At 43.2% G+C, this 25,773-nt stretch overlaps 1 protein-coding gene across 11 annotated transcripts in view; it reads left to right on the top strand.

The window, feature by feature from the left end:
* Window positions 1–25,773, top strand: part of agrn (agrin) — a 361,340-nt gene that overhangs the window by 314,616 nt on the left and 20,951 nt on the right. For 7 of the 11 annotated variants that reach the window (XM_074681162.1, XM_074681166.1, XM_074681165.1 and 4 more), the window contains 11 exons: window positions 2,444–2,558; window positions 5,207–5,326; window positions 5,483–5,869; window positions 8,903–9,095; window positions 10,533–10,748; window positions 12,024–12,253; window positions 13,778–13,912; window positions 17,720–17,810; window positions 18,106–18,270; window positions 20,050–20,161; window positions 22,974–22,985. In XM_074681162.1, coding sequence (XP_074537263.1) covers window positions 2,444–2,558; window positions 5,207–5,326; window positions 5,483–5,869; window positions 8,903–9,095; window positions 10,533–10,748; window positions 12,024–12,253; window positions 13,778–13,912; window positions 17,720–17,810; window positions 18,106–18,270; window positions 20,050–20,161; window positions 22,974–22,985 — 1,776 coding nt within the window. The remainder of the gene's footprint in view (window positions 1–2,443; window positions 2,559–5,206; window positions 5,327–5,482; window positions 5,870–8,902; window positions 9,096–10,532; window positions 10,749–12,023; window positions 12,254–13,777; window positions 13,913–17,719; window positions 17,811–18,105; window positions 18,271–20,049; window positions 20,162–22,973; window positions 22,986–25,773) is intronic. The other 4 variants (XM_074681163.1, XM_074681168.1, XM_074681171.1 and 1 more) reach the window with 1 other exon arrangement.

The following is a 25,773-nucleotide window of genomic DNA, read 5'->3' on the forward strand; positions in this document are numbered from 1 at the left end:
AAATGAGGTCTAAATAGCTTGCAATAACAAAGAAATCTGCCAATGGAACAAGAAAAACTTCTCTAAAAAAAATATGAAAACTAGAATAATGTCTTGATACAAGTAACTTTTCTCTTGTTCCATTGGCAGATTTTTTTGTACTTGTTACAATCGATTCCGACCTAATTCCTGTCTTTAAATAACTTGAATTTAGAACTTTTTTTCTGGAGTGGTCAGGTGAATGTGGCTCATATAAAGTCTTAAAAGACATTTTCTTCTGATCATGGGAGATAAACACTTGAAAAGGTTTCAACTTTTTGCAGTGTATCCTGGTTTTGTCGCCTCCGGGGTCTTGTGACAACAAAGAAATTGTGAAAACAGATAAAACATTTTTTTTTTGCATGGTGTTACATGAAATTTAACCTGTGTTTTTGTTCTTATTTTCACGACAATAGATGAAACATGCAGTTCTAAACATTTTTGGATTTTGGAAGGTATCTCACAACCCCCCTATGCATTTTTTGCAACCCTCCCAGAATGTCCAGACCTCCACTTTGGGAGCCACTACTCTGGATGAATGCACCAGCAGTCCCAAATTGAAACTACGATTAACAATGTTTACTGGAGTGCTGGACAGTGTTTTCATCCCATTTTTGAGGAATAAAAATGAGAGTTTCAGAGGTTACCTGAGCTTAAGGTGTGGTCAGAGATTCAGAGTTGTGGATGCATGATAATGTCATTATGTCTTATTTTGTGTATACTGTTGGTCAGTGGTTCAAAAAGGATAATGTCATTCAGGTTGTCCATTATCAGATGTTCACAGCCTCCACATTTTCCATTATTTTGTGAGAATGACTCAGATTTTTGCTTTTTTAATGCCCAATAATGGATGCTGGTGAAATTGAACAAAAACCATCAAAGTCTAACAGTTCTGTGCAGAATTTAACAGAAACTCATTTTTGATTCGTTTGCCCGGCTCCTCACAGAACCCAAACGCTTCATCTCAGCGCCATTAATTACGATTTTTCATATGTTTGTAAAACCAAGTCCCTATTTAAAGAATGAGTCTCGGCTCTTTTGAACGCTCACAGGAGCAGGCCCAGGCAGGCACTGAGCGCGTGCAGTAATCACCACCCCCCCTGGCGGACTCGCTCAGGTCACATTTCTCCTCTGAGGAGCTCAGACCTTTTAACAGACGTCTCTGTTGTTAAGCCAGGGACCCACTCCTCTGATGAAATGGGGACGCGTGTGTGTTTGTGTGTGTCTGTATACACAGTACACATCTACCAGCTGTTGAATCGGTGTCACATGCCCCCACTGGGACCTAATCTGCTACCTCGCTGCGGTGTGTGTGTGTGTGTGTGTCTCGTTAACACTCTTAGTCTGTGTGTCTCTGAAGCCTGGTGTGCCTCTTGACAGAAGCTACCTCCTGCTCTTCATCTTCCAACACACAGTGTGCAGGCTTCAGATATATTCAGGATTCACACACACACAGGACGTTTCTTTTGCTACGCAGCGACCTGTTAGAATCACCCAATGAGTGAGTTAGAGGAGAAGGAAACATCAGGAGGAGTTAAGGTCATAGGGGTGTTTAACCACTACAATAAGACAGCTTTGGAGGATTTTGTTTGTGACCTTTTACACCTCAACACTTAAATTAGAGACTTTTCCCTGAAGGGAAAATCTCCATCCTTCAGCCGAACAGAGCAAACAAAATCATCCGTATCAAAGACCAAATGGGAAGCTGTGCTTGAGTCCAACAAACAGCATGCGTTTCTGGTGACTAACATCTGAAAAGTGGGATTTTCATGTACAATGACTGGCTTTAGTGGGATACAGACTGTCCGTGTGGAGGAGCGCTGAGTGGAAACATTAAGAAGCCACTCAGACAATGCTTCAGTGAAGTGGGTTACCAGGCCCAGTGGCTCCTGTGAATTCAAACAGCAGTTGAAGTGCAGCAAAGGATTTTCCCGGTGTTTCCTGTGGCTTTAAAATGCATGAATCTTTGCTGACAAGAACAGAATCAAGCTGAAACACAGAGTTTCACGATAAAATATTTAGAGGTAAATCTGGCTGAAGGCAACAAAAGTCTCAGTGCTGTTCTCTCTGTGTTAGCTTAAGAAATATTCAAGTCCAACTTCCTCAGGGAGCTCTTCTGGCAGTTACAACTTGTCCGCAGCGATCAGGAGCACATGTCAGGGTACACCACGGCATTTATCTGAGCTACTCCCGAAAACTTGTCCCCATAATTAATGCCACGGCTGCAGCTAAATGTCAATTTGTACACCCACTCCAGAAACGTCTCCTTCCTCTGCAGCCCAATTTGAGAGGCAGTCTTTCTTCCTTGCAGATACAGTATGGTCTTCAGGAACTGGACTCTCTGTTATGATAGCTTGGAGCTCATTACCAGCCTCATTTATCATCTCTCTCTGTCTGTTCTCTCCTCCCACTCTCTCTTTGTCAGCTCAATGAGTTGTTCAGGAAGTCGGAGGTGCGTAAAGACTTTATGAGCGTTCGTGTCCGTACCCTGGCACCGAGCAATTCCATCCTCGCCTTTGTGGAGGCCCACTTCAAACCAGGTGAGAAATCTTTGAGGAGAGCAGAAGATGAAATAAAAAACGGATGTGGATGAGGATGAAGCATCACTGGAAATAGAGACATGCTGCACATGTGGTGGGAATTGGTCATGGTTAGCTCTCCTTTGTCTTTGGGCGAGAATGAAATCTCAAAAATGACTTACCAGACTAAAAAGAAATTGGGATTGGGAAGACCTAATTAGTTTTCATGCAGAATAAGCTTTCATATCAGCATTTTTTAAGCTGTTCACATTTTAAATCAGAACTCTTGGAATGTAAGAAGAAGAAGCTAAATTGGTTCTCTTAAGTCTGACTGCTAGCCCCCTCTCTTCCAGTGAAGTTTCCCCAAGTTTTCCCCTCTTTATTATTTATGCTTCTTTCACTCAGTTTGGTGCATCAGATCAGATATTAGCAATAGCAACAGCACACAGTTCCTATAAAATAAGATGTGATCAGGTGTAAATGAAGCATGCATGTATCAGTGTTTTAGAATCACCTGCAGTCTGTTGGGTAAACTCTGAAAGGCATCATAATTTCACCTCAGTTGGTGTTCACCTTGTCCTACTTTGCCACCTGTTCCTATCATAACCCCTGCTGTAGGTTGTGCACGAGTGAAGCTATTTATCAACGAGGTACGTGTAGATGCCTGCATGGATTTCTTTTTTTAACTCACCCAACATTAAAGTTTAAACTGGTGAAGTTAGAAGACCCCGGGACTGATATATCTGCTATTGACTTGTCAGATGTGTGTATACCTGGATCTGCAAAGTGAATACCTGTGAAGTTTTCAGATTGGTGTGCTGAAGGGAAGCTTTTCTGATGACAGGCAGAGCTAACCCACACATTTTAAATCAAAATATACCACACAACCAAAGGAGATTCAAGACAACTACATTTACATGTTAATGTCTTTTTTAAACTATCTTTTTCCTCACATAAAAAAATAAATAAATAAAAAATAGATAAATACATTTTAAAAAAGTTAGATTTCTGACTTGTTTTTCTTAGAATTGTGACTTTTTTTACTCAGAAAAAAATAGTAATAGAAAAAATAATTGGACATTTTTTTGTTTTGTTTTTTCCTGGTGACCCTAATCCCCTTTTTTTTCACTTTTCTTTTCTTAATTTTTAGACACATTTTTTTCTTGGTTTGATCTGGTAGTTACAGTGAATAGCAGTGGTATTTTGACTGCAGGAACTTTCTCATGATCTAGGAATCTTTTTGAGGAACTTTGTTCATTTCAACAGCAAGGAACCAGGGTCTAACTTTACATCTGGGATAGTTGACCCCTTGAATAATGCCTACTGGGTGAGGACAGGAAGTCCTCCTCTGTCCATGTCAGGGGTCAGGGTAAGGTACCAGGGTCGAGAGGTTCTTTATCTTCTACCCTCCTGGAACCATCTGTCACTGAGTCACCTCTGGACTCAGCTTTGAGAGGAACATTTATTTTACCAAGAAGAGGAACCGTGCATTCTCACAAAGGTTAACATTAAATGATTTTAAGTTGTATTTCTACAGAAAGAAAATCTGTCCTGTATTCAGGTCAATACGTTAATTATACCAGAATGAAACCATCCAGAGCGATCCTACAAACGTGTAGAGTATTGGAGCTGTTTCAGAATAGCCATGGTTCAGTACTAATTCTTCTCCTTGAGCCAGAAGTGACCTGCTTCACACACGTGCCAAAGACCATCATTGTTCCTGTTGCTGTTCTGAGACGGATTAAGGTTAAAAACTGCCAAACATCTCGAATAATAAATTAAATCTGAAGAACTGTGCGGCCTTGGCAGAGCTTTGTTCTCTTTGAGTGCTTTCTATTTATTTCTGTTTGGCCCATTATATTTGGAAGCACTAAATGTTTTTCCTCATTATTTGTTGTCTTTAATTTTCTTCTCAATGCCAGTTTAATCACTCGCCTGCAACAGTTTGGCACAAACACACACACAACATCGTAAAAAGTTTTGTTTACCTCAACTTGCACGAGCTTCTGTGATTCATAAGAGACAGGAAAGGTTTTCTACAGGAGAGTCGAGGTGAGGTCGTCGATTTATACGTTTGGTGACAATAGAAGAAATACATAAAGTAATGAAGCTGCTGCTGCTGCTCTCAGGTTGACTGACAGCTTTAATTGTTTGCAGTAAAAAAATAAATAAATCACCACAGGAGGTAACTTTTTTTCATAACTCCATTTACGGTTCCCTAACGGTACTTTTCACAGGTCTGTTCTGTCAATCATGATAACTTTCATCCATTTTCCATCACTTAGTTAAGTCTCATTGTAGGAATACAGCTCTGAATTACGCAGCTCATACCTCGACTGGGTCTTTAAACTCCTTTTGTCCTCTTACGTTTTTATGAGCATTGTATAGCGCCTTTATACTCTTCATACGGGGCGAGGGATGCCGTTAAGCGCTGCTCCTCCATGGCCAGTAAGGTGAACATCTGCGCGACGCGTTATGAGAACAGTTCATCTGGAAAAAAGCCGGACAAGCGGCTGGAGGACAAGTGCCCCATGGAGACCCTCCACATGTCACACGCCGGCCTTTCTGATATATTCACAGAGCTGAAACAGAGGCTTGAATCCTGTTTCTGCTCTCGAGTGCTCTTTAGAGGTCTCATTCTGAGTGGTCGTACCTCTTGTTTATTGCAGACACAAAATACACAGTGGAGGACATGGAAGGAGCGCTGCTCAAACAGCTGAAGGCCTCCAAAGACACCAGCATCGCCGTGAAGAAGCCAGAGGACGAGAACATCCGCTTCACCAATTATGGTAATACAATGTAGACAGTATAGGGTGGGTGGAGCAGGAGTGAGGAGGAGGAATGGGATGAAAGAGGTTGTGTTTTATTCAACCATGAGCTTCTACGTTTAACAGCTCTTCATGGGAAATGTCTTTTCTTCTTCTAATTCTCATTGTTCTTGACAGGCTTGTCCTCAAACCCCATCTTCACCACCACAACCACGACCACCACAGCCTCCGTCACCACAGCAGCTCCCACCACAGAAGCTCCCACCACCACCAGGCCTCCCCCAACCACCGCCTACTTCACCCGCCGGCCTTACAACGGCAGACGAACCACCACCGCCTCACCGCCCACTACACCCCGACCTATCACCGCAAAACCTGAAGCCGTGAAAACAACACCGCCGCCTCCGGCCACCACCACCTCCCACATCAGGGGCAGGCTGCACCACAAGGGCCAGAAGCCATGCAGCTCCCACCCCTGCCTCCACGGGGGCACCTGTGAGGACGATGGCGGCGACTTCAGCTGCAAGTGTCCCGCAGGGCGAGGAGGGGCGGTGTGTGAAAAGGGTAAGCTGGATCAATCTCTCCTCTTTGTGTATCCTGTTGTATCACTCTATAAGTTTCATTATAAGAGCTTATTTAAAACGCATAACAGAAAATGAGCCAGAACAGACTTTCCCTGTAATTATTGTTATTATTACAATTAGCAATTTCAAAGCAACGACCACAGACTGAAATTAACAGTGATTTTACAGCATCTCAGAGGGCTTTAGGCACTTTACTACTCTTTGTGTCAATCATGCTTTAAAGTGCTCTTTAATCACTGCTTACTGCATCCTCAAGTGCTCCAATATATTTATGAGAGAGAGAAAAAGAATCACCATATAATAAAGAAATGAAGCATTCAATGTATGTTTCTTAAAAGGCCGTTAAGCTGAGGTTTCATCTAATTGTAGAGGCTGCGGAGTTACTCATAAAGTAGCAGACTGTTGAAATAGACGCCATAAGCTAAAACATTTAGAGCTGAAGTTTGATACAGTTTGGCCCCCCTTAAGATTCACACATTATCCACATGAGGTGAATAATCATAAAGCCAGCAGTTTTTCTAGATTCAGACCAAAATAAAAGGGACATGAGCAGTCGTCTATTCTGATTTTCCTCTAGATACAGAGTGAGTATGCAGCCTCTCAGTGTGGTCCAGGACTCATACAAACCACCTCTAAAGGTGGCCTGAGAGATAGGATCTTAATGTGTTCTCAAAGCATCTGGGGCGGATTTACACCAGGATGCTATTTTGATCAGATCTCTGAGGACCAAGCGGAAACCTCTGCAGTTAAAGAACGAAGCCAGTGTGGAGGTGCAATAAGCCGCTGCTCCTCCAGTGTCCTCTGAAGGCTGGCTCTAAAAACAAAGGAATACTCATCAGAGATCACATAAAGATTATGATTTCTTAAAGCACAGTTAGGTATGTTTACAGCATATTAGAGACAACTTTCTGTGAAGCCCGGTTTGATTATTTTTGTTCAGACCCAGCTCATGAAAAAAGGAGGCAACATGAGCTAGTTAAAATAAATTTACTCCAAAAGAAAGGCAAGATTGTGAACAACACTTATGAGGGCTACTGAGTGCTGTAAAAAAAAAAAAGGAACAATTAGTTTTGCAGTTTTTGTGAAAGTCCGACAACAAGTAATGCACAGTGGACTCGGTTGTGAACAGCTCACAGGGAACCTTAAAAGCTCTGCACGGCACCTCCTCTTCTGATTGGCTGTTACAGTGGAGCTAGTACACCACTCCAGTTTCCTCGTCTGCCAATGATGGCGCTCGACACGTACAGTCATGCAAGATACACACCCACACACAGAGAGCACTGCAACTAGTAAAGATAAGCTTTAGATTGGGGGGTGCAGCTTCACCTTTATAAAATTATAAAATCATCATTGAACTGTATTTACCATAACACAGAGCCACCATATGGAGAATTAGATCATTTTTCTGATAAAAAAGGAACTTTGAAAATGATGGGCTGGCCCCTTCAAGTCGAGACCTTGCAGATTTGGTTGAGTTGCGAAATAAAGTGGACAGATCTGTTGTACATTAAGAAGAAAACCTTTGGTTTGACTTGCAGAAGGAAAGACATATATCGACACTATGCCAGAGAAACACACTGCTGTAACTTCTGCAAAAGGTAGAAAAAACAAATATTAAAAGTACAAGCAGATAAAAACAGTAGGACTCACCTCATCTGATATTTGCCGTGCTCAGAGTAACCATCTGCATGTTTCATGATCAAGACTTGGAGGCAAAAAGGTCAAAACTTTCAGACAACAATCCAATTCCAACAATTTTGGCCACAGATCAATAAAGACAGAGAGTTACTCGTAAATAGATGTAAGTGAGGGTGTGTAGCTGTAGCATGTGGCATAGTTCCTCAGTTAGCCAAATGTAACTTGAAGTCAGCTTTTTCTAACATGGCCACCACTAGGATGAGGCAATCAACAGTCACGAGCATCTATTTGGTGACTGGCTGGGCTAGCAAGCAGCAGGAGCGTCTGCCTCCACATGTATGCCGGTGTTTCTGTGACACAGGACTGAAGCCTGACAAAAAAATCGTGATTTTTTGTGAGATGCAGTTTGTAATACACATTCAATTTTTTTAGATGAAGTAACAAATATTCACAGCTTGAAAAGTCATGAGCACCATCTTTGGGCTCAGGAACTCCTCAGGTGACTTCACTGAGACTACATCAGCTCCAAAGAGAGTTCAGGTTTCAGAAGTGGGTGTTAAACTTCAGAACTATCAGTCTGAGGTGTTGATTGAGTCAGACGCAGCATGTACCCTCTGCCACTGATCTTCAAACTCATCTCTGACTCAGACAGTTTCAGCACCTCAGAAGCAAGCAACTGCTGAGTAGTTCACCAAAAACTCCAATTATCACCACGGAGAAAATCTAAAATCAGGGAGAAGTTCTCGCAATGTACAACGCCTTTGTTTCCTCCCTCTTACCCTACTTTGGGATTTTGGGGGGATGAGGAGCAACCTCACGCAGCTGCATCTTAAGATAATTGACAGTAATTGCTTTGATGGGGATTAGCTGCTGAGAATCAGTGTGTATCTTTCAGTTAGAGTGGCTAAATGAAACACACACAAGCTACACACCAGCCTCCCCCAGATCAATCAAGTCATTAGACAAGAGGCAGCTCATCAGCTGCCATTCTCCTCCGAGAGACGGACGGAAAGACAGATGGACGGAGAGGAAGAGAGCCCGGGGGAGAAAATGGATGATAATAATCATAATTGTCTTGTGGCGGAAAAACAAAGGTTTTCCTGTGTGTGTGTGTGTGTGTGTGTGTGTGTGTGTTGTGAGCAGGGGCGCATGAATGTGTGTGACATGAGGGTGGGTCTGTTCCCTTTGATAAATTCATCAGAAAAACATCAGTCCTGAAACAAACTGACAGAAAGGCTCATTTCTCTGTCATCAGGAGCCAGTGACACACCACCTCCGCTCACACTTAATCATGCACATTAAAGCTCCATTCTGCTGTAATAAAGGGAAGTCATGTCGTAATGGCAGGGTTGGTGTTGTCTGAATTCCTCCACAGTGATACATTACTTCATCCCGTCATTCGGCGGACAGTCATACCTGGCCTTCCAAACAATGAGCGCCTATCACACCGTCCGCATCGCCATGGAGTTCAGAGCCTCAGAGATGACCGGCATCCTGCTCTACAACGGCCAAGAAGGCAAGAAGGACTTCATCTCTCTGGCTCTGGTCAACGGCAAAGTCGAGCTCAAGTAAGTGCGATCAGATTCAAGGAGCGCAGCGACCTTTTCTGCTGCTGAATTTTCTGCTTTTGCCTGATTACGTTTGAAGAAACTGAAACGAGCCCTTCAGGGAAACACGGTCACTGCAGCAGAGGATGTAGATAAGAATGAAACAAACACGGAGCAGTGAAGATAATGAGGCAAATAATTACAGCAAGGAAACATGTTTCAAACACCACGGCTAGGAAATAAATAAAACCACAGAAGCTTTCTGACAGATTTGCAGGTTGGAGCGATGAAGAGAAGCTCTCAGAAATGTGTTCAAACTTGTAAAGAGGCTGTGAGCACGATGACGTCTGCAGATGGTGGGAACATATGGACGGAAATATGTGTAGCATGTCCAAATTTAGCATTTCAGAAGCAGTTCTAGTGTCACACAATTGGGTTTATGTGTATAAATGTGGTATTAACAGATGGAGGATGTGACGTACGTAGAGGAGAAAAGAGTAAAGTTTGTTTATTAGGGCATATATTTAGTGTGGTTTGTCTGCAGACCCTGAGACAAGTTCAAACACAAAGTGTTTTTAAGGCTTATACCACTTTCTAACTTGGATGTGTGAGTGTAAATAAAAGTTGAATCAGAACTGTTGGACTTTAACTGTTTTACTGACTGAAACTTAAAGAAACACTTAGTATTCATCTCCTCGCCCACAGTGGAATTGTATGAATAAAAAATAATCTGGGGAAAGGCTGCATCTTCAGAACAAACTTGAAAACACTAATTAGAGATTCTGCAGAGCATCTTTTTTGTGGTTTGGACCTATTATTTCAAGCACCACTGGCGATTCTAATCTCTAGAGTCTTGCGTTTTACTCTAACCTTTTGCAACCTGTTCAGTTCCTAGAAACCTGGCCAGGTTATATTTCTCTATTCAGAGGGAAATCAATAGCAAACTAAAGGAGATCATTAGTCACTTTGGCTTTCAAATGGGGCTCTGCCTCAGCTCCAGAAATACAGCTGTGAGATTACCACCCACAGCTCTGCAAATCCTCGACGTGGGGAGAAGAACTAATTATTTGTGGCAGATAATTGCTCACAGGTTGTGCTAATGCTACCATATGTGTGGGTGCACATACGCAGCAGCGTCTTTCTGTGACGGTGTGGCCTTTTTGCAACAAAAACTCATTAGATAAAAGCTTTAATTAAAAGGGGGTGTGAAAGACATTTTTTAAAGGAGGAACTGCCTCGTTCCAGGCACGTGGTTCAGAGTCCCAGATGGGAAGTCCTGTACCTTCATTCTTTCATCCATCTCTGTCTTGTTGAGCAATGTGAGCAGTTTTTTTATCTCATTAGGCTGTGTTAAATTAAATATGTGAAGTAAATAACCTCCCTGAGTCGTGTAAACTCATTAGAGGTGAGATACAGTGGAAGGACTGTTTGGTAACATCCAACATTTTCTCTTCTCAGGTTCAACACAGGTTCAGGAACAGGCACGGTGGTCAGCAAAGTGGAGATCACTCAGGGCCGCTGGCATCAGCTGGTGGTGACGCGCAACCGACGCAACGCCATGCTGAGCGTGGACAACGAGCCGCACATCGAGGGAGAGAGTCCACGCGGCACAGACGGCCTCAACCTCGACACTAATCTGTTCATTGGAGGAGTGCTTGAAGACATGAGGACAGAGTAAGAAACAGAAAATCAGCGTAACATTCTCTTCATGATACTTTTATTTCTTGCTTCACATCCAGGACTTGTGTCAAGTTTCCCATTTTTGTCTGTTTTGAAGTCTGATTCGCTCTGAATGCTTGGCTTGTCAACTGTGTTAAAGAAACCAGCAAAATATCAACACAACGCTTTCCTCCACACCCTAGTTATAAATGAAAGATTTGACTTCAGATGTAGTTATTTTAAAAGAGAGAGATAAACCAGGAGAGCCAAAAGGTTAAAACCAAGCGGCAAACTTCTGGTGTAAGAATACGAGACAATGCTGAAGCGCTAAAATCTGCTGTTTCTCTCGTGTCAGCTTAAAGCTGGCTCCAGAAGTACCGGGAGTCACATCCACACCAAGCTAAAAAAATGTTTTCAAAGCCGAAATTAACCTATTTTTTCGAGCTTGGCAGTTCAGAGGATGTGAAGATTGTGAGCTTGCCCAATCAGAGGCACAGCTCAGGTCATGTGACTAACATGTGCCCTATAGCTGTACACAAAGCCCTTGCCACTGCTAATATGGCTGGCGTGCTTAATTTTCTCTTTCACAAACAGAGGGTTGACGTTGGGCAGACTACGTCCATGTTTCACACAGTCTATGGTTAAAACCAAAGCGTCTACCTGAGGACACGGCTGCTTGTGGCTCACCTGAAACCACATTACTTGACTCAAAATTCAGACCTCACACTTAATCCTTTCTTTTACTTATAGTACATGTTGAAAGTTGAAGCAGATGATGAAACAGTCTCTGGTTTTGGTATCATTAGGAATTAGTTTGCTTTAGGAAAATGAGACCTGAAAACAAGCATAAAAAAAGAGGCAGAGACCAGTCAAAAAGTTTCAGAGCATCTCTGCCAGAAGGCAAACTTTGAGGCAACGTACTGTCACTGAACAGCACATCGGGCCAGATTAGGCAGAACTCTGTTGGGAAAAAATCAAGGCTCTTCAAACAGATGAAACAAACATGCAGACAGGTGTTTAAGACAGGTAGCCAAATCCGCCTTCAGGCTCTCATCATGGATTTGATATTGTGCTTAAAAGCCAGAGTCCCAAAATAGAAGTGCAGGTGTTCAAATCAGCACAAACTAACTCACCCAATTAATGTGTGGCATGAAGGAGCCACCTGAAGTCTGACGTGGTCACCAAACTTCCTCCGCTTGAAGAAAAGTATCTCAAGCAGAAATGAGCATTAGAAGATTAAATCACAGGCTTCAAACTCAAACGTCTCCTCTCTTTAACTTCCTTCTTCAGTGTGCGGGAGAGAACCGGGGTGTCCACCGGCCTGGTCGGCTGCATCCGCATGCTGGATGTCAACAACCGGATGCTGAACCTGCAGGAGAGCGGCGGCGACAGTCTGTACGGCAGCGGCGTTGGTGAATGCGGAAACAACCCCTGCCAGCCGAATCCTTGCAAGAACGGCGCTGCGTGCCAGGTGAAGGAGGCTGAGATGTTCCACTGCAAGTGCAGCAAAGGATTCTGGGGTAAGATGCTTCAGTGATGCAGCTCAGCAGTGTGTCTAATTGTCATTTTGGGATCCCTGCATAGAGAGGTTTATTCCAGTGAGGAGAAAATATTTAAATTTGAATTTTGCTGACTTTCCTAACGCGCAGCCATTAAAACTAAGTTTATATCTCTTCTTCGCCTTCTCTTTTGGGATTCTCTGCGGTCATGACTTTCTCACAAATCCTAAGTAAGCTTGACAGCCTAATTTGACTGTGTAACTTCTGCCCCCAGCAGGAGCTCTGAAAGTCATTCTGTAAACACCAGCAGCATCAAATCTGTGTGTCCGACACTGAAATGAGAGATTAAATGTTGACACGTCAAAGAAAACATGAAAACTTCCAGTTAACGGCCTATCCCTTCCTCCACATCCTCCCTCCTCTGTTTCTCTCCCTGCAGCTCAAACCAACTAACAAGCAAGTCGGAGAGATATAGTTAAGAGCAGACGCCATCAGGGCCCAGCCAAGCGTGCCCCTCGCTGGTTGTGCTGCTGCAGAAAGTTTCACACCAGAACTAAATTAATTGTCAGAGATAACTTTTATGCTTGAATAGTAAAGGGTTTTACTCTCACATCAGGGCAGCTCAGCGGTTAGGGAAACACCTTTGAGCTGAGTTTTAAAAAGCTCTTTTCTTTGAATTCAAAATGTGGATCAATAAAGTATCGCATTACAATATTATTGCCTTTTATAGAGGAGTTGCTTTTATGGTTTGTTGTTATTGAGCAGCCTGAGAAGACGCAGAAAGAACATTACTCTAAGGAAACATCGCTGCCATCAAAGTCGTGTTGGCAACACGGCGCTAAATGAATGGTGATAATGAGAATTGGAGCGTTGCCTGCAGACTTGCGTTCGAGTTAATTTTGTCATCATGTCAGTATAAAAAGTTGCCAAGACTGCCGGTCACGATAGGAGGGACGGGTCACGGAAAAAGAAGGGAAGAGGATAAATAGGTGGTGAGATTTGTAGCCAGAGAGAAGACACGTCAGGACAGCCTGATGAACGGGAGCAGAGAGTGAGTGTTAACGCCAAAGAGACGGGAGAGGGGAGCCATGTGATAAAAAGAGCTGTGGTAGGGAAGGAGTCAGAGCGAGGGATAAAAGCGAGCTTCCAAAAAGCACGAGTGAGGAAAAACGGGGCAGCCCTGTGAGCTCAGCGGGGACGAGGTTCATTAAAGCGCTGGGCTCACCACAGGCTCTGACTGCTGAAGTAATGACGGGTGAATTCAGATGGGCTGTGGCAGAGGGCAAAACCATCATCCAGCCGGCGCTGCCGAGCCTTTCCCACAGTCAACGCTGGCCCAGAAACATGTCCGCATGGTGGGGAGGCTCTGCGCTGTTTAATCTGAATGTGTAATATTTCCAAATCCTATTAGAAAATGACCTCTATTAGAGAGGAAATCCTCATCCCGACTCCTCTTTCCACTCTCCCCCTCCTCACTGTCTCCATTATAGACAAAGAAAAAGTGGTTAGATGGTTTTCTGATGGTGGATTTATGTCTGTGCTCAGGTCCAACCTGTGCTGATGTCCACGACCCATGCGAGCCCAACAGGTGCCATCCATCCTCTGAGTGCCAGCCACAGCCCGAAGGAGGCTACAAATGCGAGTGTCCAATGGGACGGGAAGGCAAGCACTGCGAGAAAGGTAACATAACACTATTTATGACCTAACTGCTAAAAAGGGGCTTCTGACAGGTCAGTTACAACACTCGGAGGAAACTGATCACTGTGAGGTTTCCTTTTCTGAACAAAGCAGCTGAGATGAAAGAAGTCCAGTGAATTCAACGTCTAATTCCTGTAACAAAACAGAGTCAAACAGCATATTTGCAGGCATAAAAGATCAAACCCAAAGGGATCTTAGCTGTGGCAGCTTTGAAAGAGGTCATTATAAAGGAAAGCGTCAACAAACTTTTGCAGAATTTTTGAAGTGGAAACTTTAAAGTGGTCTTTATTCTTGTATTCACCTCCACATCATCTCATTTGACTCTCAGTGGATATATGTGTGGTTTAATGGGACTAAGAAGAGATAAGTAGACTGATTGTAAGCAGGCTCTCAGTTACTCCTGGAGCAGTTCAAGCTAACATCTCAAGGACAGCTTTTTGAGGGGAGGAAATAAAATCTCTTTAAATCAATGAAATTCTTTCCAAATCAATTTTTAAATGAACTTTTTATAATAATGATGATGTGCAGTGTTGAAGCTTTTACTGCAGACAGGTGAGGCAGAGCTTGCATCACCCTCTGAGTGTTTCCTCTGTTATCCTTTGTGTTTAAACTCGTCTCTCATGCCTCAGTTACCCCCTCCAGCTCATGTCAAAGAGCAGCAGCCTGGTCAGGAGTCGGTAAAGTGGCGTTCTTTTCAATTTTTGCCTCTTTTCCTCCTCGTTCTCTCCACACGGTGATGTTTCCACCCAGACTGAATCGAAAAGGAGATCAAACAGAGGCAGAGGCGGGGAGGGGGGTTGAGCCTTCAGGGTGGGAGAGGGTGGGAGGGTTTCTGAACTGAGGTAGATGATTGGCCCCGCCGGGCCATTCACAACATTGACTCGGCTGCGCTTGTTAGCGGGTAAGCGGCAGTGAAGCCGCAGCCCCCCTCCTCTTCCTCCCCTCCCTCTGTGCCTGTCCGCCCACAGGTGTTGTGTTCAAACATTGTTGTTGCTCGATATGGCAGAACCGGGCTGCAGCTGGGGAAAAGACCAGAGCACGCCTCGCATGCTTTTGAAGTTCATCATTAGCACTTTTGCTGGTGTCACAATGTGAAGTTTACCCGTGTTTTTCCCTTCCTGGCTTTGTGGATGTTGTCAAGATTGTTTGGCTCACTGACGTCAACTTGTGAACCATGAATGAAAGAGCATATACTATCAGGCAGACTCCTAACAAAAGGAAACAAGCGTCCTTACATCCGGAGGAATTTAGAAAACCCAGATGGGGAAAGCCTCCTTTCAGAGCCCTGAGTCCCTGTTAGCAGGTGACTGAAATAAATTGAGGTGAACCAAAATCAATGCCGTGTGAGCGAGAGCGTCTCCCATTCCAAAAGGCTATTTTTTCTCAGGAATCAATGAGATGACTAATCGCATCAGTCCTCTCTGCCTGCTGTGATTAATGGGAGCGTCAGTCAGCCCGAGTGTCAGCCCCAGACAGGAGCTCGGTGATACGGCGGCAGTCAGGCGGACGCGCCCTCAGAGGGCTGCGCTGAGAACGGTTAAAAAAGACAGGTACCTCACTCATTAGGGCTCCAAGGCGAATTAGTGCTAATTTTAAGAGTGTGTAACCTTTGTGTGTGTGTGCACTGGGTTGAGGTATGGTCTCTGTTTCAGTTCAGCTACAACAAGGTTTGTCAATGCAGCTCACTACTGCCATCAAGGGCTTTCCTCAAGGGTGTTTCAGTCGTATTGAATGGCATACCTCTCCGTCTCCCTCTGTGCTCTGTGATCGTGTAAATCATTACAATTTAGTGATGAAAGCAGGATCTCTTGAACTCAGACAGTCCTTGAAAAACTAACTGCAGGGGGAGCTTCAAAATGTTCAACATTCAGTCCCTGAGCAACATGTGCGGGAGTGGGAGAGGAAGACAGTTTCTGTGTGAATCACTCACCGTTTCCACACAGCGGCTATTTTCCCTCTGATGTCAGGATCCAATAGGAAGCAGAAATGCCATTTTAACACCAAGTCACTGTTTTCAGCTTTGAAAAGTGACACAGATTATGAGGCAAATTATTTTTGTTTCGTAACTTTACACTTGTTCAGTTGAAGAGATCATGAACAGTGAATATAAGAGGGATGACTGGACATATTTTAGATTAAAGCAATGTGTTTAAAAGCCCATCAGCTAAGATTAGCATTCAGCAACTTCACATCTCACATCAAAATGTGATCGCACTGCAAAAAACTGAAATCTTACCAAGTGTCTTTGTCTAATTTTCAGTAGAAAATTTCTTCTTGGACTTAATATGAGCCACATTCACCAAATCAGTCCAGAAAAATGTCTCATTTCAGGTTATTTAAAGACAAAAATGAGGTCTGAATTGTTTGTAAAAGTAAAAAAAAAAATCTGCTAATGGAATAAGAGAAAAGTTACTTGTTTTAAAGCATTATTCTAGTTTTAAGCTAATTTTTCTTTTTCCATTGGCAGATTTTCTTTTTTACTTGTTACAAGCAATTCAGACCTCATTTTAGTTTTTAATTAACTTTAAACAAGACATTTTTCCAGACTGACCAGTTGACTGTGGCCCATATCAAGTAAAACAAGAAAACCTCACTTTAAATAAGACAAAAACACTTGCTAAGATTTCAGGTTTTTGCAGTGTGTCTCATTAGGTTTTTTAAGCTCAATGCTTCTGTAAAGAGTTTACAGCTCATGATGAAACAGGCTGAAGTTGATCATGATGCTTGTTATCAATCAGATAGGAGTTGTATCAAAAGAACAGGACTTTTTCTGATGGGCTCGTCACATGGGGGTCTGGTAAGGATAGAAGGACTCCTCAGTTTGGACCACTCCGTCTGTGTCTGTGAAGTTTTAGCCGTGGATAACTTTGAGAGTTCAACTTGAAAAAACATTTCTCATTGGTCAGGCTCGACTCGTCATGAAGGTTTATCCCGGTCACTCAGCTCATCCCACTGTCTGGACGTCTGGAGGCGTATTGATCACAGTGCTTTCATTTGGAACATGGGGCGAATGGAGGAAAGTCTTCAGTGCACACTTCTAAGAAACCCCACTCGGAGCAGCTCCTTAAGAGTTCACATTAGTGCACCAATCCTTGTTGTGTGCAGAAGACTATTTTCCTCTCTCCTCCGTGGTGCGTGTCATCATCATTAGCAGTCTCCTGCACAATAGCTAATTAGCTTTCTCATCTCCGTCTGCCTTTCCCCATCCTGACTCAACTCAGCTAATCCCAGCCAATTACCAATAAAAGCTTTCTTGCCAGCTACGTAGGTTTGTGTGTGTGTGTGCGTGAACGTGTAGCATCGCAAATGCCTCTGAATGACGGTAGTTTGAGGAAACAACACCAGAAACACGCACCCTGGGGTGACAGTTGAATGATTTTTAATGTCAAACCACTTGTTAGAGGATGGCACGGTGCCTGTCCTAATCGCTCCAGACCGCCAGACGTAGACCCATCGCAGAGACAGGAATTTGTGAAAACGGCCTGCCAAAGTGGAGCGGCTGCATTATTTCATGGGTCCCTGCCGTGGTGTTAAACTCCATGTGTCTCCAAAGGTTCTTTGTTACTCTGTGGCAGGCTGTGTAATCACTCTGACATAAGGGGTTTTGATTTTTTTTGTTTGAATGTCTGTCAAGAAAGAGTCTTAATCCCAAAGGCTATAAAAACACAAATCCACGTCTTTCCATATTGCTGACAGGTCGCTCACAGATGCACTGACTATCCCTGAATTATAATTCTGTCAGCAACAAAACGAGACCTGAGGATGAATACAGAGCTTTTGTTTCCACAGTGGCTGAGAGGAGAGGGGCTTACATGCCGTTATTCGATGGAGACTCTTACCTGGAGCTGAAGGGGCTCCATCTGTACGGGCATGACCTGCGGTAAGTCTCTGCATGAAACCCAAACAGCCAAGACTTATGCATGTATTACCAAACACAGGATATCATGTAGTTTTCACTGGCTGAGCTTGTTCTGGGCCTTAGGCAGATCTGCCGTCTGGGAGCCTGAACTGAATATCAATGAGCATTGCAGGTTTCACTTTATCTTGGTTAACTTGTGGAATATTTCTCCCTTATTTTCAGTCCTACAAATAAAACCACAGACAAGTCTTATCCTTTCTGAGTACAGGAGTGTTTCTCTGACTCATGCGTGTCTGTTTTCTGTTTTTTTTCTCAGTCAAAAGCTCAGCATGACCGTGATCCTCATGGCCAACGACTCCAACGGTTTGGTCTTCTACAACGGACAAAAATCAGACGGCAAAGGAGACTTCATCTCTCTGTCCCTCAATGAACGGATCCTGGAGTTCCGCTACGACCTTGGAAAGGGACCAGCTACCATCAGGTAAAGAGCGCAAGAATGAATAATACACAGAAACTGCCGACCTACAAAGAGAAAGGAAGCATGTTTTCTGTCAGTCCAAACAACAATTACAGAGTCCACAAATACGTTCAAGGTCAGGAATAGAGTCTGTGATAAGACTGAGAGCACATACAGTTCAATACAGTACAGTCAGTTTACAGTTTGAAGAGTTTCTTCTCAGTGTACTCAAGAAAAGCTGCCTCAGTCTCTGGAAACCCAGGGTGAGTGTTTGATAGTGAGCCCCAAATATCTCTTAGGTAAAGGCAGAAACCATGTTACTCAGCTGCTTTTCAAAGCAGAGAAGAAAACCTGATTTCCTGTCACTTCACATCACTCTTTTTGCCATGACCACACCAAACCTCAGGGACTGTTGAAGAGAAGAAGGAAAGGTACACAAAGCAGTCGGAGCAGCCCAGATGAAAGAGACTGTCAGGGAATAACCTGAACAGGTTTGAAGAGTCAGAGGATGGTTTAAAGCTCCTGTGGGAAATTCTTAGTTTGTCTTGATTCTGGCGCCTCCTGCAGACAAAGTGGTTACCAAGGTTATTATGGTCAGTGAGAGCTAAAGAAATAACAGAAAAACAGGTGGTAAAAAACATTTCTGTTAACTGAAATAAAAATAAAAACAGGCTTTATTTTGAGTTTTTAACTGGACAAAGCTCTTCCTGACATTTTTTAATTTTACCCTTAACAACTACCATGTATTACGAAAAGACTAAAACTAATAAAAACAAGGCATTTGCAAAAAATAAAATTAAACCAAACTTAAAAAAAAACTTTAAAAATTGATCAAAACTGAACTGAAATAACAAGAAATTGAAAAGTCAAACTGAAATAAAAACAAAAGCTCAAGAAAAATGCAAACTATAATAACCCTGATGGCAACTCTTTATCATATGTTACAACAGACAATCTCATCATCCTTCTTTAAAGTCTCCAATTTATGTGTCATTTTAAATCTTTGCCATGGAAAATGTCAGTGACGGCTGTTTCGGCAGCATGCAGTCAATCACTTTGACTGATTCTCACCCCCTGCTGTGGTTTCAGGCATCGAATATGACTACATAAAAATAATCAGTCCTACTGCAGACAGCTTAGTTTGTTCTTGCAGCTCACAGATAGACACCAGATACATTCAACCTGTTACATAACGAGTTCAAACTCCCCATAGGAGCCACAAAATCATTTTGTGTGTCTGTGTAAGATGGGACCTGAGACAACAAGCAGAAACTTGTCAGTCTTTACGCTGCCAGCAGGAAAATGATTTTGACCGTAATAATTGGATGAATTTTAGAAGCCAGTTTACTTCATAAGGATCTGAAAACAAAAAGGAATCCAGTGCTGCAAATGTCTACCAGTCGGAGAAACAGAACTTCAGAATTTAAAGTTGAATTAAAAGGAGTCTCTTTTCACTCATAAGTATTATTTCTGTCATTAGTTTTTACTCTTTTTGGAGGGAAATAAAAAGACTAAGCCCTCTCAGTAGACAGACAGTTAATACCTTCTGTTGTCATTAGCGTAGCTCTGAATCTGTCATCTTTGGTGTCTTCAGTTTGAGCTCTCAGCTAGAAAAAAAAACTACATCCAACAAGAAACTCTGACAACTACTTAAGATGTAGTAAAATTAGTAAAAATATGATCCAGTAGAGTCAACTGGAAAATAATGTGTCTAGGATGCAAAAGTCCTACGATAAGCCTGCAAAACAGGTTGTATGAAGACAGCCGTGTGTTAATAAGATTCTGTTTTATTCATTTGATCAGGAGTAAAGAGCCGATTCAGCTGAACGTGTGGAACACCATCAACCTGGAGCGCTCCAACCGTAAAGGAGAGATCATGGTGAACAAAAAGGATCCTGTTCGAGGAGAGGCACCGGTAAGAGGAAGCAAGCTAACGCGCTGCGAACAGTTACCTTGCTTTAAGCATGCCGAGCTGATGGACCTGATCCGTGCTTAGCCTTGCTTGTGCATTATTTACTGTGTCTGTTTGATCATCTGTGTGCTCCTGCCATGTCATCGCCACAATCCCGAGCTTCAGTGAACTTTCTCGGCTCACGTAGGGGCGTTTCGTTCGACCGCCTCAGACAGGGCTGTATCAGCAAACTTTTCCCACAACATGCGGTTCTGCCTGCCTGGTTTGTAGAAAATCTGCCGCTATCTCCTGACACCCATCAAGGTGAGAGGGAGAGCTCCAGATGTAGAGGGCCAGTTTGACAAGCTGTCTTAATTTTGGAAACCCTGTGATTCCACTTGTTCTCTTTTTGAAACTCAGCCTTTCAGCTTGCTGACATGCTGGAGATAAAACTTTGTGCTGCAAACAGAAAGCAAAAACAGCTTATAACGCTGCTATAGAGTCGGTTTTATAAAAGGGGCCTCAGAGGAGGCGTCGGGGGAGGAGGTGGAGGCAGATTAAGGAGATAGCAGCAGCAGCAGCAGTGAGATGAGCGTGATGAAACCCTTCAGCTCTGCGTCCAGACCAATAACACAGGTGCATACATCCAAATGAAAGGTGATCTCATAGCTTGATAAGCTGCAGGTCGTCTAATTAAATTCAAAGTGTAATGTGTAATTATGAACATGCACTCTGATCTTACACAAAGACACAACACACACTCCTTTTTATTTCTTCTCTCTCTTACTGCTGGGTCCTCCCCCGCTGCCCATATGATAATTGTGTTTTATTACAGCAACAGAGGCAGAAAATCATATTAAAAGAAGAGAGCAAGGGGGGAAGCAAAGATGGAGGAGGGGGGTGCCTCGAGGGATGAGCTGGAAGTAGTTATAGAGCTCAAAGCAGAGACCCAATCCGGGACGGCTCAGAGCTAATTCTCTCCTACTCCTGCTTTAAGAACATGGAGGGAGTGAGAGCTGACTGCTCCGAGAGAGACGCTGCATCACACACACAACATGTTATGGATTAGAGCTGCCATGATATCACAATTTGAAAGTTGAGCACAAGTCAATACATTTTTTAATACATTAACAAGGAGAAGTCGCCAGACGGCAGATGGTTTAATGACACAGTGCTGCTGTAAAAAAACACATTTGAGTCAGTGTCACCTAAAATTCAACTTAAATTCAACTCATACTACAAAGTAAAAATATGTAGATCTTCTCTTGCAAATTTACAAAGTGCTTCAAAAGAGGCGCCAGTCTGGTTTAGTGGTTTTATCACGCACTGCCATGAACAGGGCCACAATTATTGAAGCCAGCAGCCTTTGCTCTTTCCTTCCAGTCACCTTCTCTATCCTCTGTCCCGTGATATCAGAATAAAGGCATAAAAACCTAAAACTCAACTTAATAAAGGAAAAACATCTTTGACTTTGGATTTTCTGCTGTATCTGTCATCTTTTTTTCTCAAGTAGAGCAGAAAAAAACTAAGAAGAAAGTTAAAAAGAGAGAAAAAAGTGATATTGACAAATTTAGAGATCAAAGAAAAATGTGTACAACAATTGGCACCTTGTTGTTAAAACAAGTTTGTGACAGATTTAGCAAACTGGATTCCAGTAAATGGGTCACAGTAATTTTTTTTGGCCAGAACACTGAAGCAGAAGTTCAGCCAGTAAACCCCAGTCAGCATGTTGAAAATGTCTAGTCTGATACTCAGAGCTCCCATGAGATGAGTATTTATACTAAGTGGTACATTTGACTTTTACAACAGAGATTTTTGTTTTTTTTAACTACTCATCGATGGATATCAGAGAAGGAGGCTGTTCACTTTATCCACAGGAGGCGCCCAAAACAGCGCAAACCAAAAGTTTCTTACTTAGCTACAATCTAACAGTCTGTAGATGGAGACAAAAGTAAACAGAGTGACCAGAAGGCATCATGGCCTATCCCAAGACTATTCTACTTCTCTGTAGTTCACTGGACTGCCCTACAACTGCTGCTTTCTGTCGTTTTCTTGCTGCAGCTTTCAGTTCAGGGTGTCATTTTTAGATCAGTCACAGAGTTTCTTATCTCAAACTTTTAAAAATAAACATTCAGGGTGGTCGTATTGACACATGGCACGGAAAAGTTTCATCGTTTGGGTTCACATCACATGCTGGGAGTGTTCTTCATCGCAGAGATGGCTGGAGCTGCCAGCATGATGAAGTGCAGTCTGTGAAAAGGCACACAGGTTCAGATAAAAGGGAATAAAAACCTTCCACACCTCTGATTGAATGGCAGCAGTTTGTAAATGAGGTTGTGTTAAGTGGCACTTTTCACTGCCTCTCCTCCATGAAGTTTTCTCTTTATATCTTTTCTCAGTGGCACCATCTGCTTCATGCATGAGCCTCTTAGACCTGCTCTCTCATTTGCATCCCCTCTCTTTGGAAGTGTAAACACACACTCGCTCTGCTTTTGGCTTGTGTGTGTATGTGTGTGTGTGTGTGTGTGTGTGTGTGTGTGTGTAAAGTGTCTAGAATGCAAGGTGCACGTTTCTCATATTTGATTTTAAACCTTACTTGTCTGTGCTTCCCTGCAGCTGTGTTTAATGCTCTTACAGACGCCCCCCTGTGGATATGTGTGTGTAGATGAGAGTCTGTGGATGTGTGTGTAAGAGTGTGTGTATGTGTGTTTTGGGAGCTTTTGCACTTGCTTGGCTCTGCATGTCTCTCTGTGCACAGACACTTACAACTCTTCCCCTAATAACTCTCTTCCTCCCTATTTTTCTTTCTTTCTATGATGTGCTGTCTGGAAATAAGAAATCACGCAAGGTAATGAGACGAGTCCCCGTCACACCTCCGCCCATATTTCATTTTAAGTCGCTCACTACGTCCTCTCACCCCCATGTCTTCATACAACAGCAGCACAGTTAAAATAAAGGTACTTCTGCAGAGCTGCGGGCGGCTTCAAAGGTGCCAGTTCTGTAGAAAAACTTTGCCATCTCATAAGCTCACACACACGCACACACACACACACATGCACACACACACACACACACACACACGTACACACACACACACACACACACACACACACACACACACACACATACACACACACACACACACACACATTGGAGTGGAGATGCTCTTAAAGAACGCGGTTTGGCTTTCACCTCGGTCCATCTGCCGTGAGGGTGGGAGGGGGTGGGAAGGTGGGAGGGAAGAAGGAAAGGACACAGTCATCTTTGTGGCCGCCATTGTTTTTAGCAACAAAGAAACGTCTTCATTAGCCGGGCGTAGGTGGGGATATCACGCCAGAGCCGCGTGGCTGACGAAGAAGAGAGAAAGCGAAGAACAGGGGGTGAGTGAAGGAGAAGGAAATCTACCGGAGGAGATGTGAGGTGCCAAGCCAAGCCGGGCTGTTCTTTTGTCATCTGCTCGCACTTTTTTTTTGGAAACAGGAACAATTCTCTATAATACAAAGTCACTCACTCTGTCACCCACTCACTCTCCCATAACAACACAAACAGCACTCACTGAACATCACTGGGTGAGGATGGCTCCTCAGAAGAGCTATCTCAGCTCCTCAGGTTCAGATCGTTACCTGTTCAGAACGTGACACATCCTCCATTGCATGAAGTCTCATGATGCAGTCATAAAAACTGAGATTCTGTGATCTAAACATTTATAACTGTGAAAAATACCAAACTAGTCCTGCACAGGCTGAGCATGCATCACAGGTTCAGGAACTTCTTTCCTTACTATCTCGCTTCTTATGGGCGCACACATGAACAGGGCTCTGACTTTTTATTCCTCACCAGAAAACACTCACTGCAGCCTCATTCTTCATGACTCTTTCTCTGCAGCTGTGTTCACAACGTTCAGGGGACGCAAAGTCCTCGGGGTGCTTTGGAGTTCTGCAGAGAGAACTAACATTTCTGTAAATATTGATTTTAAGTCAGTCTTAAATAATTCATGAGACAAAAAGTCTTTCACAAGTTCATTTTTAAACTGGAATGTTTGTCACATAAAACAACATTAACTGTGTTACAGGCACCGTCAAGTCTAAGATGGTGTTTGTTAACTAGCACAAAGCTAGTTTTAATAAAGACTTACTGATAAAAATGAATGGACTTCAAAATAGAATATTGTGACACTACAACAGCAAACAAAGCCAAAAAGGGGAATGAAAGTGAAAACTGTTGTCTAATCCTGTAGTATCAGGGATTATACATTTTAATGGGCTGTATATCAGTTAGCTGCTACCATCTCAAGGTTTTTCCTGCAGCCTGGAGAAATTTAGCAACAGTTGCATGAGGCCAGTGCAGTGCATTAAAGTTTTTCAGGTACAAGGTTGTTGTTGTTGTCAGGCAGTGATTGCCCAGGGGCTGTTTTACCTCTCGCTCTGAACTTTTTTTTAAATCTTGAAAACATATTTTATATTTGTTTGTAATGAGAAAGTTTGGGAGCTGTTTTCAAACTACAAGACTGTTATCCAAGTAAGATCTCCTAACTTTAGCTTAATTATAGTGCATAGGGATGTTTTGTGGTCTTAATATGATGCATGTTTCCACAGCCAGCAGCTTCCCTGCTTACCACCTTTCACAAGCAGCTTTGAGGGAAACTCTCAGTTAATGGCATTTCTGTTGTCTAATGTTGTCACACAGATAAGAAAGCATGAATTTAGCTTCTTTTTATCTGCAAAATAAGCTCTGTGCCTCTCATGTGCATGCTGAAGAACATCTGGTCATTGGTGAATGTGTGTACCTGTATGCGCAGTGTAACAGTGGGCCTAATCTGCTGAGAAAGTGAGTGTATCAGAGCAGTCAGGTCTACATAAAGAGCCCGAGGTGGACGACTCTGCCCTGCAGTTTGTGACAACTTTCAGCTCAGCCTCCGGGCTCCAGCCTCAGCTGGTCCAGCAGCTTTGGCCGAGGTCCTCACCCTGGCGCTGCTGGAAGCGGCTCAAGGTGCAGTGACACAGCCTCCGGGCTTCAGCCAAGCACCGCTGCCTCCTGCACTCCAAATCCCATCCTAAATAAAAGCCGAGCCGGTGCCAGCTCGCCTCGCACAAAGCCTGTTTACTTGGCCCCTTCCATTATTTTTCCAGCAATTAACTCCACTTTACCCCTCTGGCAATTACTGCTCTACATAAAATAAAGATCATTAATTCTTTCCCTCTGAAGTGGGCCGGCTCTGCTGTGCAAAAAAAATAAAAAGCGGCACCTTGCTAATGCAAAGCAATCGGCCCAAAGGTTTGGTGGGAAGAATTGAATTTCAGAGCCGCCGCAGTGCAAATAAATTGCAATTAATGTGTCTCCGCACTCAACTGTTTGAAAGGTCGCTTCTTATGATCAGCCATTCATTAGAGATGTCTGTGAAGACGCTGCAGTACCTCTAGTCCAGCCCACTCCTGATTTTCTTTGTAGTCTCTTTTTATGTCTCAGATAGAGGATAATTGACCACTCTCTCTGAGAGACATAGAAATCAATTATGCTGTAATGTATCAAGTGTATTGACGCAGAAAGGAGCCGAGCAAGTGCAGTTAAAACCTCTGCCGGCTACGATATGGAAAATTCCTTTTCTTAATGGGACAATCTTTATGACCGTGACATGT

Source organism: Halichoeres trimaculatus, unplaced genomic scaffold (genome assembly GCF_033239565.1).
Source record: "Halichoeres trimaculatus isolate MK-OKI-2021-1 unplaced genomic scaffold, fHalTri1.1 fHalTri1_scaffold_11, whole genome shotgun sequence".
NCBI classification, from domain to species: Eukaryota; Metazoa; Chordata; class Actinopteri; order Labriformes; family Labridae; genus Halichoeres; species Halichoeres trimaculatus.